Source organism: Falco biarmicus, chromosome 9, assembly GCF_023638135.1.
Source record: "Falco biarmicus isolate bFalBia1 chromosome 9, bFalBia1.pri, whole genome shotgun sequence".
NCBI classification, from domain to species: domain Eukaryota; kingdom Metazoa; phylum Chordata; class Aves; order Falconiformes; family Falconidae; genus Falco; species Falco biarmicus.
The window spans coordinates 22,270,545-22,284,456 of record NC_079296.1 but is presented as its reverse complement, the minus strand read 5'-3'; the positions used below and the strand labels follow the sequence as shown (position 1 = coordinate 22,284,456).

Sequence of the window (13,912 nt, the reverse complement as noted above, 5' to 3'; positions counted from 1 at the left end):
TCAGTTGCAATTGTCTCACAGGTCACCCGTTTTCTTTGCTACCTACAGCACGTGCGGTGCAGCCAGGTTGTTTGACCATCAGCCGTGATGGTGACATACGTGGTCCGCTGGTCCCGAGTTTGGCATGGAAGTAGTTTTGTGGGCAGAAGCTTCATCTTTCACAACCAACATAATGCAATGTGTTGTATCCTCATGGGGGTTTGCTTGACCTTCGTCCTTGCCCTCACCCCATAATGAAACTAAAAGTGTGTTTGATGATGATTGTTGAAAAGAAGATTTATAGACCTGTGACTTCTACTTAAAATGGGTGATAGTATCTCTGCATTAATTTCACTTCAGCACTTGAAGTTTGATTTCTCTCTGCTGTTGTAGGAAGCTGATGACATTTGGCAGAGTGGCAGAAGACAAGTTTTAAATTGTGCATTTCTCTTTGAGTTGCCTGCAATCTTTTTTGCATACATGCAGGGAGGGCAGGCAAGACCAGGAGTGGCATAGACATCGGTTTTTGCCAGCCAACACATACTGTCAAATTGATTCTTTCAATCAGCAGCTTCTTAGGATTTGTAGAATAGATTTTTTTTTTCTTTTCAACAGAAACATATCAGCTTTGGGTTTTTTATTTTCATAAGGAAATGATTGTAAGTCCAGCATTGCAGCAGGTTGTACGTTAGCACTATGTAATAGTTTTCTCTCTTCCTACGCACAACTGATAAAAACTACGCTACTTAGGAACAGGAAAACCCCTTTAGAATTGTGGTCTGAAGTGTCTAGTCTATTGCTCCTGGATCAGCTTTACAGAGAAATTCAGAAATTTTGAAAACTGAAGTTTGAACACAATTTCTTAAGCTATTTCAATTATTTTATTTCCTGACAAAGTGTTTTTGTGTTTCTGCTTCAATTTGAGCTTTAAAATTGTTAAGTAGGGTCACCTGTTTTTCTTCTACATTTGTTAAACAGTATCTTTTTCATTTCTGCTCAGCAAAAAATACTTAAGTATCTATTTTGAAAGGCAGAGATGCAAGTGTACGTTCTGTGGTATTTAGCAGTCTATCTGAGGATCAGGTCACTTTATTTGCTCGCTTTTAGTGAGAGCAATGGCAAAACTTGACTATTCTCAAAGAACACCAAAAAAAATCTAATTTACTCCTCCAAATTATTTCTGGTTATGCTAATCCTGAGTACTTATTTACATCTAGAGCAGTGCCAAACTCTGAAACAGATACCTGAAGATATTTTTTTTTAAAAGACACTAACGAATTTTGTATGAAAAGAAATGTTTGTGGTTAAAAAAGCCTTTTTGTTTGTTTACGCAGATTTCACAAAAAAACACTTTTCAAGCTGTTTTTAAAACATTGAGTCTGAAAAATGGAGAGGTTGGGACGAATGGAATTGCTGGGCCTTTTGTCTGAAATACACCTTGGTTTGTTGTCTGTTTGGGTGCTGCTTAGCATTTAGGAGTGGGAAAGCTATTCTTTGGTTCAGGTATGAAAATGTGCGATACTTTATATCAATTATTTGGCTGATTGCTGAAAGTGTGTTGGAGTGAGGGGGCATTGGCTAGTTCTGGCCTTCATTAATGGGAACATTTCAGAATGTGGATGGTAATTAAAGTATAGAATGCGGAAAATTAGGCCAAAATTGAATAGAAATGAATAAGTATGTGTTCTGTTGTGCAGATGTTGGAAACAGATTATTTTGGATACCTCTTTCTATCTACATCTTATTTGGTTACCATGTAAAAATAGGTCATACACCATGTAGATTGTTTCTCTTCCCATTGCCTTTTCTGTTTTTATGTTGTGATGTATCTGTATAGGTAGTAATTTAGCAAAATATCCTGTCTGCCAGGTGTGGGAACTAGCTGATTGTATTGTAATACCAGATCATTACTTAATTCATATGCAACCTAGCCTAGCACATGGAAAGCATTATAAATCTATTTACAGTGTGGCTGGTCTGATGATAACATTGTATTAAATTCCCAGGTGAGGCAATTTAAGCAATTGCTTTGCCATGTGTAGGCCATGGAAATTAACTTCTCATATGCTTTAGTAATAGACGAACTTCATTGGTATGCTCAGATTAGTAGTATAGCAGAATTCTTACAGTCTGGTTACATGTACCCTACTTCACATGTAGAATCATACAGGGGGGTGGTACTGCAGATCACAGATCTTAATTAGTTTAAGCTGAGTTAATTCATTTCAATTCTAATTTAGTTGGGCTTGCCCATGAACACATTCAGTTCTATTGGGAAATGTTAAGGCTTGGGTCAAGTAGACAGATTGTTTAAAGCCAAATTGCCAGACAGAGCTGAGCAAGTGTATCTGTTTGAACAAGGCTTTAAGGAAATCACCCAATCAGTATGCAAAAATCCTGTTCATAAACCAAGAGAGATCTGCCTGGAATCAGAAACTCTTCCTTGTCAGAAGGTCTGGGTACTGTAGTACATTTAAAACAGCCCTGAAACTTTCTTGGTCTTGAAGTTCTTGTGGAAAGTAGCTGAACCCTTTTGTGTCATTGTGTGTTTGTGTGTGCGCTACATTTGAATGCAAACACATACACGGAGTTAAAAACTCTTGTGTGCTTAGACTTCTTGTCTCTGTATAGGCAAGAAAATATAAAATAGAAGGAAAACTTCTATATATGACAGACTTTACAGACAAAAAACTGCACGCAGAACCTCTTAAACCTGTATTGAGCTGCCCAGAAATGCCTTGGATTACAAACTCTGTAAAGGTTCTGTCTTTTCTAGAAACATACATATAAAGTACCAGTAGACAGTGGTAACTGACAACTAAGACTAAAAATGTTGACAATTTCTTGATTTGCCTGGTTAGCTTATGTATAGAAGTCATTAACTATTTATAAAATGCATTATGAATTGGGTTCCTTCAAACTGTAGCAGAGTGTGTGACATTTCCAGCTCAAACTATCATTCTTGCATTTGGCTACAGTACATATTTATAAACAGCTGATAGTTATGAACTAAAAAAAGAAAAATATCTAAAAATTATTTAATTATTGAGTTCGGATGAACTGAAATAATTTTGATAGCCACATTTAAAAGTGCTGGCGGATATTACCTTAATGAAAATAAGAATAGTGATTCAAGATATTGATATTTTGGACAAATCCTGAAAGAACAAATTAACACTTTAGTTCAAAAGCCTTTCCTTTTATATTATTGATTCATTTGGTAGTGAAAGTGTGATCAAAAGTAGTATCAAATTATTTATTGATTATGGCAAAGAGTTATACCTAATTGTAGTCACAGAGTTTTTTCTTTTAATATAATCGCTGATTTTCAGATCATGACAGATTATTGCAATAAGAGAACAATGATACAAATATATTTATTAAGTTCAGTGGTGATGATATAAAGGATTACAAAGGGCTTCTAAAAATTGTGTTATTAGCATCTGTTTTTTTCCCCCATGAAGAATATTCTTTTTCCTTTCTTCCATGCAAGCACTTATGAATGAGAACATCAGCCAGTTAAATCTTTCACATAAATGATGTGTAACCAAGGACCATCTCAGTCTCTACATATAATTAGACAACTTGTTCACTGGAGAACAAGCTCATGAAGAATCATGCTCCTCATTTCAGTCTAATAATGATAAATACATTCAACACTAACAGAATCAATGGGGCTGAGTCATTTTGTGAAATTGGGAGAGACCGTACAGTTGGAACTACTAGACTGCAAATGGGAAGATTGAATCTTAATCAGAAAAGAAGATTAGATATTTATTGGTATATATTTGTAATTTCCTTCCTTGTTTGATGTGTATCAAATAAAAATAGGAAAATAATATAATTGAGCAATCTATGCCAATTTGTTGGCTTTTTGGTGAAAAAAGAGAAAAACAAAACCGATCTCCATATGATATTCTTGCATACTGTGGAGTGTTTTAGTCCCCCATAGTGATGAAATGAATAATTTAAACAGGCAGCTCTGATACCACAGCCTGTTTAAAGGTTCTCATTTCCTTTAATGCTGTAGACTACTTTAGCTTGGTTAGTATGAAACTGTGACAGCTGAGATCTCCAAAAGATTTGGCATAATTCAGCTCTTGTAGTAGGTCCATGATACGCTTTGTCCTTCCTATGTACATCTGTAGCTTTAGTATATAGTCTAGATCTGAACACTAGCAACTGAATCACAGATTGGTGAACATTGTAACGATGATGATCATAATAAAGGGTGAACTACAGAGGATAAAAAGCTAAAATGTGTTGCTCTGAGATGACCACTGCAAGGCTTACTCCACTGCTAGGTTACTAGTGTAAGGGGTGACCCTCTTCCAAAATTCTTTGTCACAAAGGTAATGAATTTCCCTATGCTCAGTGTAATTTCTAGCGGATTGTTCCCTGTGCCCCAGTCCCAAGCACATTTTTTGACATGATTGCCCAGTTATGGAAGGTTTGAGGAGGGATTTGTTTTTACTGAGTTCCTTCTGGTAATGACTACCATGGCAGATTGTGAGGGAAGCTCCCATCCATAAAGGAAGGCCCTACAACTTAGTCCTTGTTGCTCTTGGGTTTAAAAGTGATCATAATATAAAAACCAAACCGATTTTAGACAGTATGTTACAATTGCTTTCTGTCTTTTATGGTGCATGTGGGAACACTTAACTGACTAAGGGCCTGTTACTTGGCCAACAGAGAAGTTGAAAGCTGGGCTGATGTTCTCTTTATGGACTTCTCCATCGTTCTGTTGAGCGCTGTGCTACCTTGGTAGTCTTCAGACATTTGCTTTCCATTGCTCGGCACTTGATGTAGTTTAGAATGAATAAGATTATCAGTTCATGAGCAAATCTGGTGCTCATAAGGTGTGAATAATAACTGTCATAACGATCTAATGAATGACTGTCTTAGTTTTGTGGTGTTTCCATGAACTGCTGTAAACAAATGTTTCCTCTTACTGTTGTTTTCTCTCCTTTCTTTTGTCCTTTGATTTCTGGTCCTTTCCCAGTAGGCCTTCATAGCCTTAGTAGCATAGAAAACACTTGGTAATTTACTGCATCTTTTAAGTACAACCAGTTTGGTCAAATGTTTGTTGATCAGGTTTTGATTTTTTTTTTTTTTTTAATATAGAAAAACGTCTTCCTTTTCTATTTAGTGGCATCACTGCAATGTTATGCCGAGTTCTGGGTCCAGCTAGCAAGTGTTCTTCAGAAAAATGCATTTGGCTCCTACACATGCATTTCTTTAATGCTTCTGCTATTAGTATGTATTGCCTTTCCCTGTGACCTGATTATCAGAACTAGGATCACACATTATGTGTCTTGAGCGTCACTGAAGCTGCTTTCATTGCTGAAATGTTGAGGATGTGACTGTCTTAGAAATGCTAGGGTTTTGCCATGCAGATTTGTCAAAATGCAGCAGTTGAAGAACTTTTTAATAACTTTTACTTGCAGATTTTATTTTTTTATCAAATAGGTATCCATTAGGGGGCTCTCGAGGTTTAAGATGATCAGCCTTGATACCAATGGCTTCGGAGCTTTACTTCCTAACCCTTTTTTCTTTTTGTTTTACAGAAAAGGTCACGAATCGCCTACAGTGATGAGGTGCGGAATGAGCTCCTAGGGGATGACGGGAATTCCTCAGAGAACCAGGTAGGATGCTAATCAAGAAGCCCTAGTGGGTGGCTGGAGGGTGAAGGAGGTCACTGGCACACTGGGCTTCTCAAGCTGCTCCTTAACAGCATTAGCAACAACTCATGTGGAAGTGATACTGTTTAATGCAAAGCTGGGGTCTTAATCAACTTCAAAATGTTTCTTGGAGATCTTACATTTAACCCTTTAACATGTGATCACTGTCTGCTATCTTAAAAAAAATCTTTTCTTCTCTTCTCTTTATTATTTAGTACTTAAGAAATAACTTGAAACGCGCTGTTTGCCGACAAAGCCAAGGTCTTCACCTCAAACACATGTAAAAGGAATAAAAAAAGTACATAATGCAGCTTTGATAATAATGCAGTATAATTAAATCAACACTGGCAGGCAAAACAAATGAAAGTGCGCTCTCAGAATTAGGCAGTACCCCACTCAGTTTCCTTGTGTGATTCCTTCCCTAAACAGATTTTCTCTCCTTGTACCAAAAACACAAGTTGTATTAATAAGAGCATGCTTTCATAATACATGTTGTACTAGAACGTAGAGTGCTATCCATCTCTTTTAATGAAGGAAAGCTTGATAATCCTGAGTCTTTTTTAAAATCTGGTACCCGTATTGTTGTTCTGGACATTACAGTGAGGATCCTGCTTGACTACTGAAAATTATAAAGGCAACATTATATTCAGGGGACTTTGACCCACCTCTTAATATTTGTTTTGGTGCTGGAACTTGTTCAACAAGCTGTGTCTGAAAACAGAATGTTTTGTTTCTTTTTGAAAATCACATCAGCTGTAATCAAAGTTGTGCATTTTGACTTAGAAGTTAGTTGAAAGTTTTCCAAAATACCAGATTTTCTCATCTGACCAGATAGAATTTAAATTATTTTGTTATTAAAAGTAAAAATTGTCTGTCTATCCTCAATGTAAGCTCACTTCCACTAAGGACAGGAAAAAAGAAAGACTTGGAGACTTATCCCAGTACAATGAATTTTAAAACACGGACCCCTTAAGCCTTTTAGTTAATAAAAAGCCTAAAATACTATACAGTATTTTAAATGTGCTCTGTAAGTTTTAAACTCTGTATAAGACTTTAATACATACATTAATGAAATTATACACAGGATACAGTTTACCTGTAGACAAAAGACCATAGTCTAGGTTAGCAGCTCTAATAGCTATGTGAAGAGTTAAATATAAAACATGTTAATCTTCATATTTATATATTATTATAAGGGGAGATGAAGAGGGGGTTTATCCCTAAATAATTAATTTATGGAAAGGATGATTTTAGGGAAAAGTGTTTCACAGTATGTATGTCATGACTGTAAACAGTCTTGTGAAAGTGTTAAGATTCTGATTTTATTTCTTTAAAGTTGCTGCTATTTTTACATTTCAAGAAAAAAATTGTGTGAATTCAGACATAAAAGGGCAATTGTGATAAGAAGCTTTACTTATAACAGAATATTTTATGTGTAGGGATGAGATAAAATATGTTATTTTCACTTTTTAAGGAATGGTTTAATAACTGATTCACATGTGCACTTTTTGTGAGTTACGATCTTTTTTCTAAATTTGATGGAAGAAACATGGTCTTTTCTCAAGGAACCAAATGATACCTTCAACCATTTGTCAACATGAGTTTTTTTCTTCCAAATGACCACTTCTTAAACGGCAAAAAATTTTGGCAGATAAAGTAGTTTTTTGTAGTCTTTTAGGTAATCAAAATCCTTTTCTGTAACCCAACTTGAAATTGTTACTCCTCTACCCTTGAAAGTTCTGAATTTCTTTTCTCCCTTGAAAAATGTTATAAAATATCACCATAAAGAATTTACCTAACTTATTTTAAAAATGTGAATACCAGCATTTAAAATAAAATATTTATTGTGTTGCTCCAATAATCCGTCTTGCAATCTCTTTTTCTCACAAAATGTAATTATTTCTATTTGTACTTATATGCATGTAGTTTGGGGTACAAGCGGTTAGTGCAGAAAGTTAGGTCTGATTTTGAACTTATCAGAATGTACAGCTATCCAAATCAAGGGTAAGGTTTGGGTACTTCCCATATACTGAGCATGTCATAGCGATGTATTTAACTCAGTAACCCCAGCTCTAATACACTATAATTCCTATGCATTATTGTATCAATAGCGAACTTGAACTAGATGATGAAAGGATGCCCAGGTATAACTTACAGCCATATAAAATATTTGAAGATGTTTCAAATTCTTGCTTTCATTTTGTCTGATGAAAATAAATATAAGTTCTTCTGGAAATAAATATAGGTAGATGGACTGACCCTCACCCTAATACTGTAGGACTTTCGCTTCTCAATCAGTTTGGATTAGCTTCAGTTAAACTGAAAAATTGTGTGTTTCTTTTCCCCAATTCAGTGACCAAACTGTGAAAGGGGAGAGGAGGGATTCCTCTTCTGACAGAGGAGCTGCCGAAAAAAGTTGCCAGCTCAGAATTGGTCCTGTACTAATCCACAAATATTGTTAAAGTCTGCAAATAGAAATGCTGAATACCTGGTTAGACTGGGGTGTTACCCAAGGGAAACAAGATATGAGCTGCGTGTTTTAGGTATGGTCTTTGTCATCATGATAAACATTTGCATAATGTTTTTGGTGGAGTAAGAAGACAAAAGAAGCTTACTGCATACCTGCTAGTGTGACCGTATTAAGTGTAGAAATAAACGGGGTGCTATTGGAAAAACAAACAATTTGGATCTTTTCTTTATTCAAATTCTGGGTTTTTTAGATGAGTTTCAAAGGTAAAATTGCAGCAAACCACAGCCAAGGTATAAGCTGTAATGAAGAGGGTCATAGGTATGGGTTTTCAGTTGTTCTCCCAAGAAGACAGATTGAAGTACAAAGAAGAAATTGAAGAATTAGCAAATGATGATTTATCCTTTGTCTTCTTCATTTTTCAAAAATGTCTCCCATGAGTAGCAGTCATTATGTGTTGATGACAAGTTAGGATACAGTTGTCTTATAGTGATTATACCGAGATTTAAGTAATTTAACCAAATAAAGTGCATAGAAACTTCTTGTAAGAAGTTTTAAGAATTATACAATCCTGCTATTCTAAGTTTCTTTTAAATAAATGCATCTTTGTTTAATGAGATATAGTGCTTTTAATGCATTTCAGGTTTAGAAAAGTCATTGCTTAGTATACGCTAATTGCTTCTCAATTTGAATCATGTGAATGTAGTCAGGCGAGGCGCATATGGAAGCTGAGAACCCAGAGATGTCCCTCCTTGCATAAAACCCCCACCACTTCACAGCCCCAAACCCAAAACCCTACTGTGTACGTTGGGTTGTTATTTATTTTCCGGGAGTGGTCTTAAACAGGCTGTCTTGCTTGTTATTCTGGCCACCAACATTTATCGAATCCCTTGAAAGTTTTGAGTTTTCCAGTGCAATGATACTACTTAAAGTTGTGGCTTCACTTTAATAATAATAGAACTGTTTTATGTGGCAAGTTGTATCTTTTTCAGAAAGTACATATTGGGTTAAAACAGAAATCCTTCTTGACCAAAATAATGCCAGGTATGGTATTGCCTACTTCCTTGAAACGCAGTAGTCTTCCTTTCTCTTTCACAACTATGTTCATTAGTAAGCTTAAATAAATTCACATTAGGTTAAACTGCGTGTCTGTGTACACATACATTGTATATGTGATTTGTGGTGAACAAATATTTTGTGGCTACTTAATTTCTAACTACAAAGTTGTGATAATATTAGATTTGGGCTTGCTGTGCATAAAGTGTGTCAAACTTCAGCTACAGACCAGGGGGTGAAGTTGGTCAATTTAATTCCCCGAGATCTAAAGAAGGTCGGTATCATTTCATATAGCCCTGGCAGAGCAGATCATTACCAGACACAAATCTGTTCGTTACATGCCGAGGGTTTATAGCAAAATAAATAGACTGTCATCATAAGTTCAGAAAATTGTGTGTTCGACCCACGATAATGTGTAAAGGGCGTTTAATAGAGTTCAGCATTTATTCGTTATCTATATGCGGACAGAGACGGCGGTAGCGTTATCAGCTTTTTAAAAAAAATTCGGTAGTTTTCCGTGTCACGTGACATGCCTCACAGACACACACACGCGCGCACACACGCACCCCCCCATCTCGCTCCCTCGCTCTCTGCGGCGCAGTTTTGATTTTAGTCACAGCAGAAGGCTTAGCCACAAGAGATTCCACTGGTTCAAACCAGCGTAAACCAGATTATTTTTTTTTTCTTTTTAGCCTACAAAGGAACAGATTACCTCTTGTATCAAATTCTGTATTGAAATAAAAAAAAAATAATAAAAAAAATCTTTGTTTCAAAAATAGGCTGATTATCATAACCTAAAATGGTGGCTGTGCACACGGCTTAACGCTGTTTACAGTTGAGCGGTGAGCATAATAAAAATAATGTTTCAAAATACAGAAGTAAAGGTAACACATTTTCATCAAGAGCATTGTTAAATGGGGGAAAAATACATCTTTTGTTAATTTGAATGAATATCTTTCAGTCAACGTTAAAAAAAAAAAAACCCAAACCCTCTCCCATTAGTTAGCTGAGCTGCAAATCCCATGCAGAGCTTAAATTCAGCCATGCAGCACAAACAAGATAGAACATTTTTGTTTGGGACCTATTGAAAAAACAAATGTGCAGCATTTTAAAACTCTCATTGATTATAGCAGGGTGGCATGCCCAAACGGGCTCTGTTGCGGGAGAGTAGTTTTAAACTTTGGCCCTTTAAGTATCATAGTCAACTGAAGAATGCTGGCCTCAGAAAGAAAAGATAGCTATGTGATCAACTCCCAGATCGTCTCTTTCTAAAGAGCCTTAATGTTTGCCTTTTTGGGGAAAAAAGGGGGGGAAGATGTGGAGAAAGAGACCAATTTATGATAGGCCAAGCACTTGAATTTCAGCGCCGGTTCGGCGGACAATGCAGTTTTCTTTATACCAAATTCTAGCGAAGTTCCTTTAGCTACACACTGAAGAGCCATTTCAGGTTAAGTCAGTGTGGTAGTAGCCCTCCTAATTACATCTCGTTAGAGCCTCGTTGTCCGTTTTGGTAACGGGGTGAGGCGTATGTTCATTTTTAGACCAGCCATATGAAACAATAGAGAATAATGGAGGTTCTTTTGTTTCCTTCATGCTGGTGAGGCTTTATTAGTAGTAAACATTCTCAGTTTACACACGTGTTGAAAATTAGTGTTAGGAAACTGTGGGTGAAGTATCAGCATAAACTGAGATAATGATGTAGCTGTTGTAATTTCGAATTCAACTGGAATCGGTGAGAGAACTGTAATTTTTTATAAAGAGACACTCTTATGCAGACATTTGTTGTGAGTAATTATACGTTTTGTTCCAGTACAAATAATTAATCTATCTCTCTAAGGGGAGAGCATATTACAACGTAGCTTGATAATCAGACAGGGGGGTTATTTAGTTTTATAGTAAACCTGCCAGGACAATATTATTAATAGTGTTAGATTATGTTGATTTACAAGCATAAATTGATAACTATAAATGTATCGACTATGTGAGTATACACACACTATACGTGTGTATATATATACACACTGTGTAGTGGTCTAGGATTAAGAACCTGAAATGGGTCTTTTCTGAGGGAAATATGTTTCGTGTTGTTCCCTGTTCCTTTGTCTATTTTTAAATATGCTATGCAATAAATCATAATTCTGAGCCATTTAACTAAGCTGCTGCTTTTTTTTTTTTTTTTTTTTTTTTTAACTGGAAAAAACCCTCTATATGAGGTTCAATAATAAAATCAGATCATATAGTTCAGTAGAACTCAGGTGTATAAAAACTGAAATACTGGTTACATGCTATAAAGATGTAGTCATCTATTAATAAGTTAGATCTGCTAGTAAAATAAGAAATCAGTTGTCACAACTAAAATATACAGAAAACATTCTGAAAACTTGTATATACAAAACCACTTCAGCTGTACAATCTTCGAAGAGAGGAATAGTAAACTTGTTTTTTTCTTTATATTATAGACTTCTATGAAGTCATTCCCCTTTATTTCATGATGGTGTCTTAGATGTGGTTTAAAAGAGAATTTCACACTATTCTCTTTGTTTAATGTGACAGTGTGAGAAAGTGATCTTTATTCGTTCAAAAAACTCTGCATGTAGTCTATGTTTAGGTTCTTTTAATGTGTTTGTCTGTGATTTTTAAATGCTAAACATGTAAACAGATAAATTGTCAATGTTAATTCTGTATCCTGTCACACAACTGATCTTTCTTTCCTGCCATTTCTTTCCTTTTTATCTTTTTTGTGCGTTCATGTTGCAGTTGATAAAATTACGTGAAGAGGTGAGTACTTTCTTGCTTTTTGTTGTCTAGCTTCCCTTTAAAGCTGAGTTTCTAAATCTGAAGTAGATCTTTTTGTTCATTGTTGCAGGGAAAACTGCACAAAGCAAAAATATTGATTACATTGCTTTAAAATATTCACTGTTGTGCCTCTTTTTCCCTAATAATTGTATACTTACATAGGAATCTCTAGATCAAACCTTAGAAATTAACAGTCTTTGATAGTGGAAATTTTTTTAAAGGCACTAGAAAAAGAAGGCGAAAAAAAGAGAAAACCTATTATTTGATCTCTGCTAGAATACCATGATCAAATCAGGTACAGTAATAATCATGTTTGCATCACAGAATCTTTGATAGGGTAAATACATTTATACACTGGTATTGAAAGTGAAAGCATTGCTTTGGTAAAAACCTGTGTTGAAACACTGTAAAATTTACACAGTATTTCACAATGTTTTGAGTTTGGTGTGAGGCATTCAAGTAGCTTATGTATTATGTTGGATATTGTATACCCACTGAAAATACAGTACAGGCAGACCTACGCACTCATATCAATATTTATTATTTATTTGTGAGTGCTGTAGATCTGTCGGTGTAACACTAGAGATCAGTATTCCAGAACACCTTTCTTCCAGTTATAAAATGACTCATAAATATTTAGAGAGAGAAGCCTGTTTTAATGGTCAATTCCTCAAATGTTTCAGTATATTTTCTGAAATTAATCTTCTCTGTCACTTACTGCTGTTGCAAAGCAGGTATCTGAACTGGGTATTTTTATTATTTCCTGATAGCCGCCAAAAAGAAGGTCTCAGTAAAGTCAAGATTACTTACAGGTCAGATTTCTAAGGGTTTCGTATGGAGAGTTCGAACCAGTGAAGTATTTGAATAAATATATTTAGACGCAAGAGTATTTTAACATCACATATTTGTCTGGTATCTTCTTTTTGAAATGTGTGCCCAGACGTATCAGTAATGAGTACTGAACTCTGCAGGAAAGGATTTGTAAGTTTTAGAAATGGTGATGACAAAGAATTGTAAAGTAACCAGATTAAGGACAATTACAGAGAATTCTTAAAAACAGTAAGATATTTGTGATATAAAGATTCTTTCAGTAATTCCCCGAGTGTTTTGTTTTTCCCTCTTCTTGTGGAGCCGATACTAAATATGTTAAAGCTACAGAGTAAAACAGTTAACAAAAACCCCAAATATTAAACAAAATAAACATGTAACCACATGAAAGCCCTCCCACTACTGCTGAGCTCCCCTCCCCAGTAGTCCCAGTATTTAAACAGATGACAATATTGTTGCGAGGGTTTGTATAACCCGATTTCTGAGATTTTTCAGAACAAAGTTCATTTGCTCATCCCTTTAGCAACACCTGCATGCCTGCCTCTCTGCTTTTGTGTTTTAAGAATGTTTTAAGAATGTAGTAGGATCATTTTTGCTTGCAAACAGATTATAGTTTTGTAAACACAAAGATTCCTAATTTGTAAATTTACTCTGAAAATTTAATCAGATATAAAGAACAAAGCTGCTACTTAACTGCTGATCTTTTTCAAATATCTGTGAAGGCAAAGAAGAAAATTCAGGATGTTATTGCAAAGGGCTGCAACTTGGGAGCTATACTGAACTCACTCACACATTTTGAAGCTTATAAATCCTTTTTGTTAGCCACCTAAAAAATGTTAAAAACATTGCTTCTGGTAATTTTTGTCTTTGCTTTTCCTTGCTAACCTCATAAGTTACTTTTTCGTCTCTGCATATTATGAGAGCAACAGCAAATAGAACTAAATAAAGGGATTTATTATTTTGTCTAGATCAAAATTGTACAGGTAGAGAGCGAAATAATTTAAAAAACAATTGTTATCATTCTTTTCTCTGCACTTAGGTACCCACTATGTGTTGGATAGGATGTAATTGCAATGGTGTTTTTATACCCAATGCAAAATGCACA

At 35.4% G+C, this 13,912-nt stretch overlaps 1 protein-coding gene across 7 annotated transcripts in view; it reads left to right on the top strand.

Annotated features, from left to right (window-relative positions):
* Positions 1 to 13,912, top strand: part of VTI1A (vesicle transport through interaction with t-SNAREs 1A) — a 274,408-nt gene that overhangs the window by 50,708 nt on the left and 209,788 nt on the right. For 4 of the 7 annotated variants that reach the window (XM_056352811.1, XM_056352814.1, XM_056352812.1 and 1 more), the window contains exons 4-5: positions 5,547 to 5,624; positions 11,941 to 11,961. In XM_056352811.1, coding sequence (XP_056208786.1) covers positions 5,547 to 5,624; positions 11,941 to 11,961 — 99 coding nt within the window. The remainder of the gene's footprint in view (positions 1 to 5,546; positions 5,625 to 11,940; positions 11,962 to 13,912) is intronic. The other 3 variants (XM_056352815.1, XM_056352813.1, XM_056352809.1) reach the window with 1 other exon arrangement.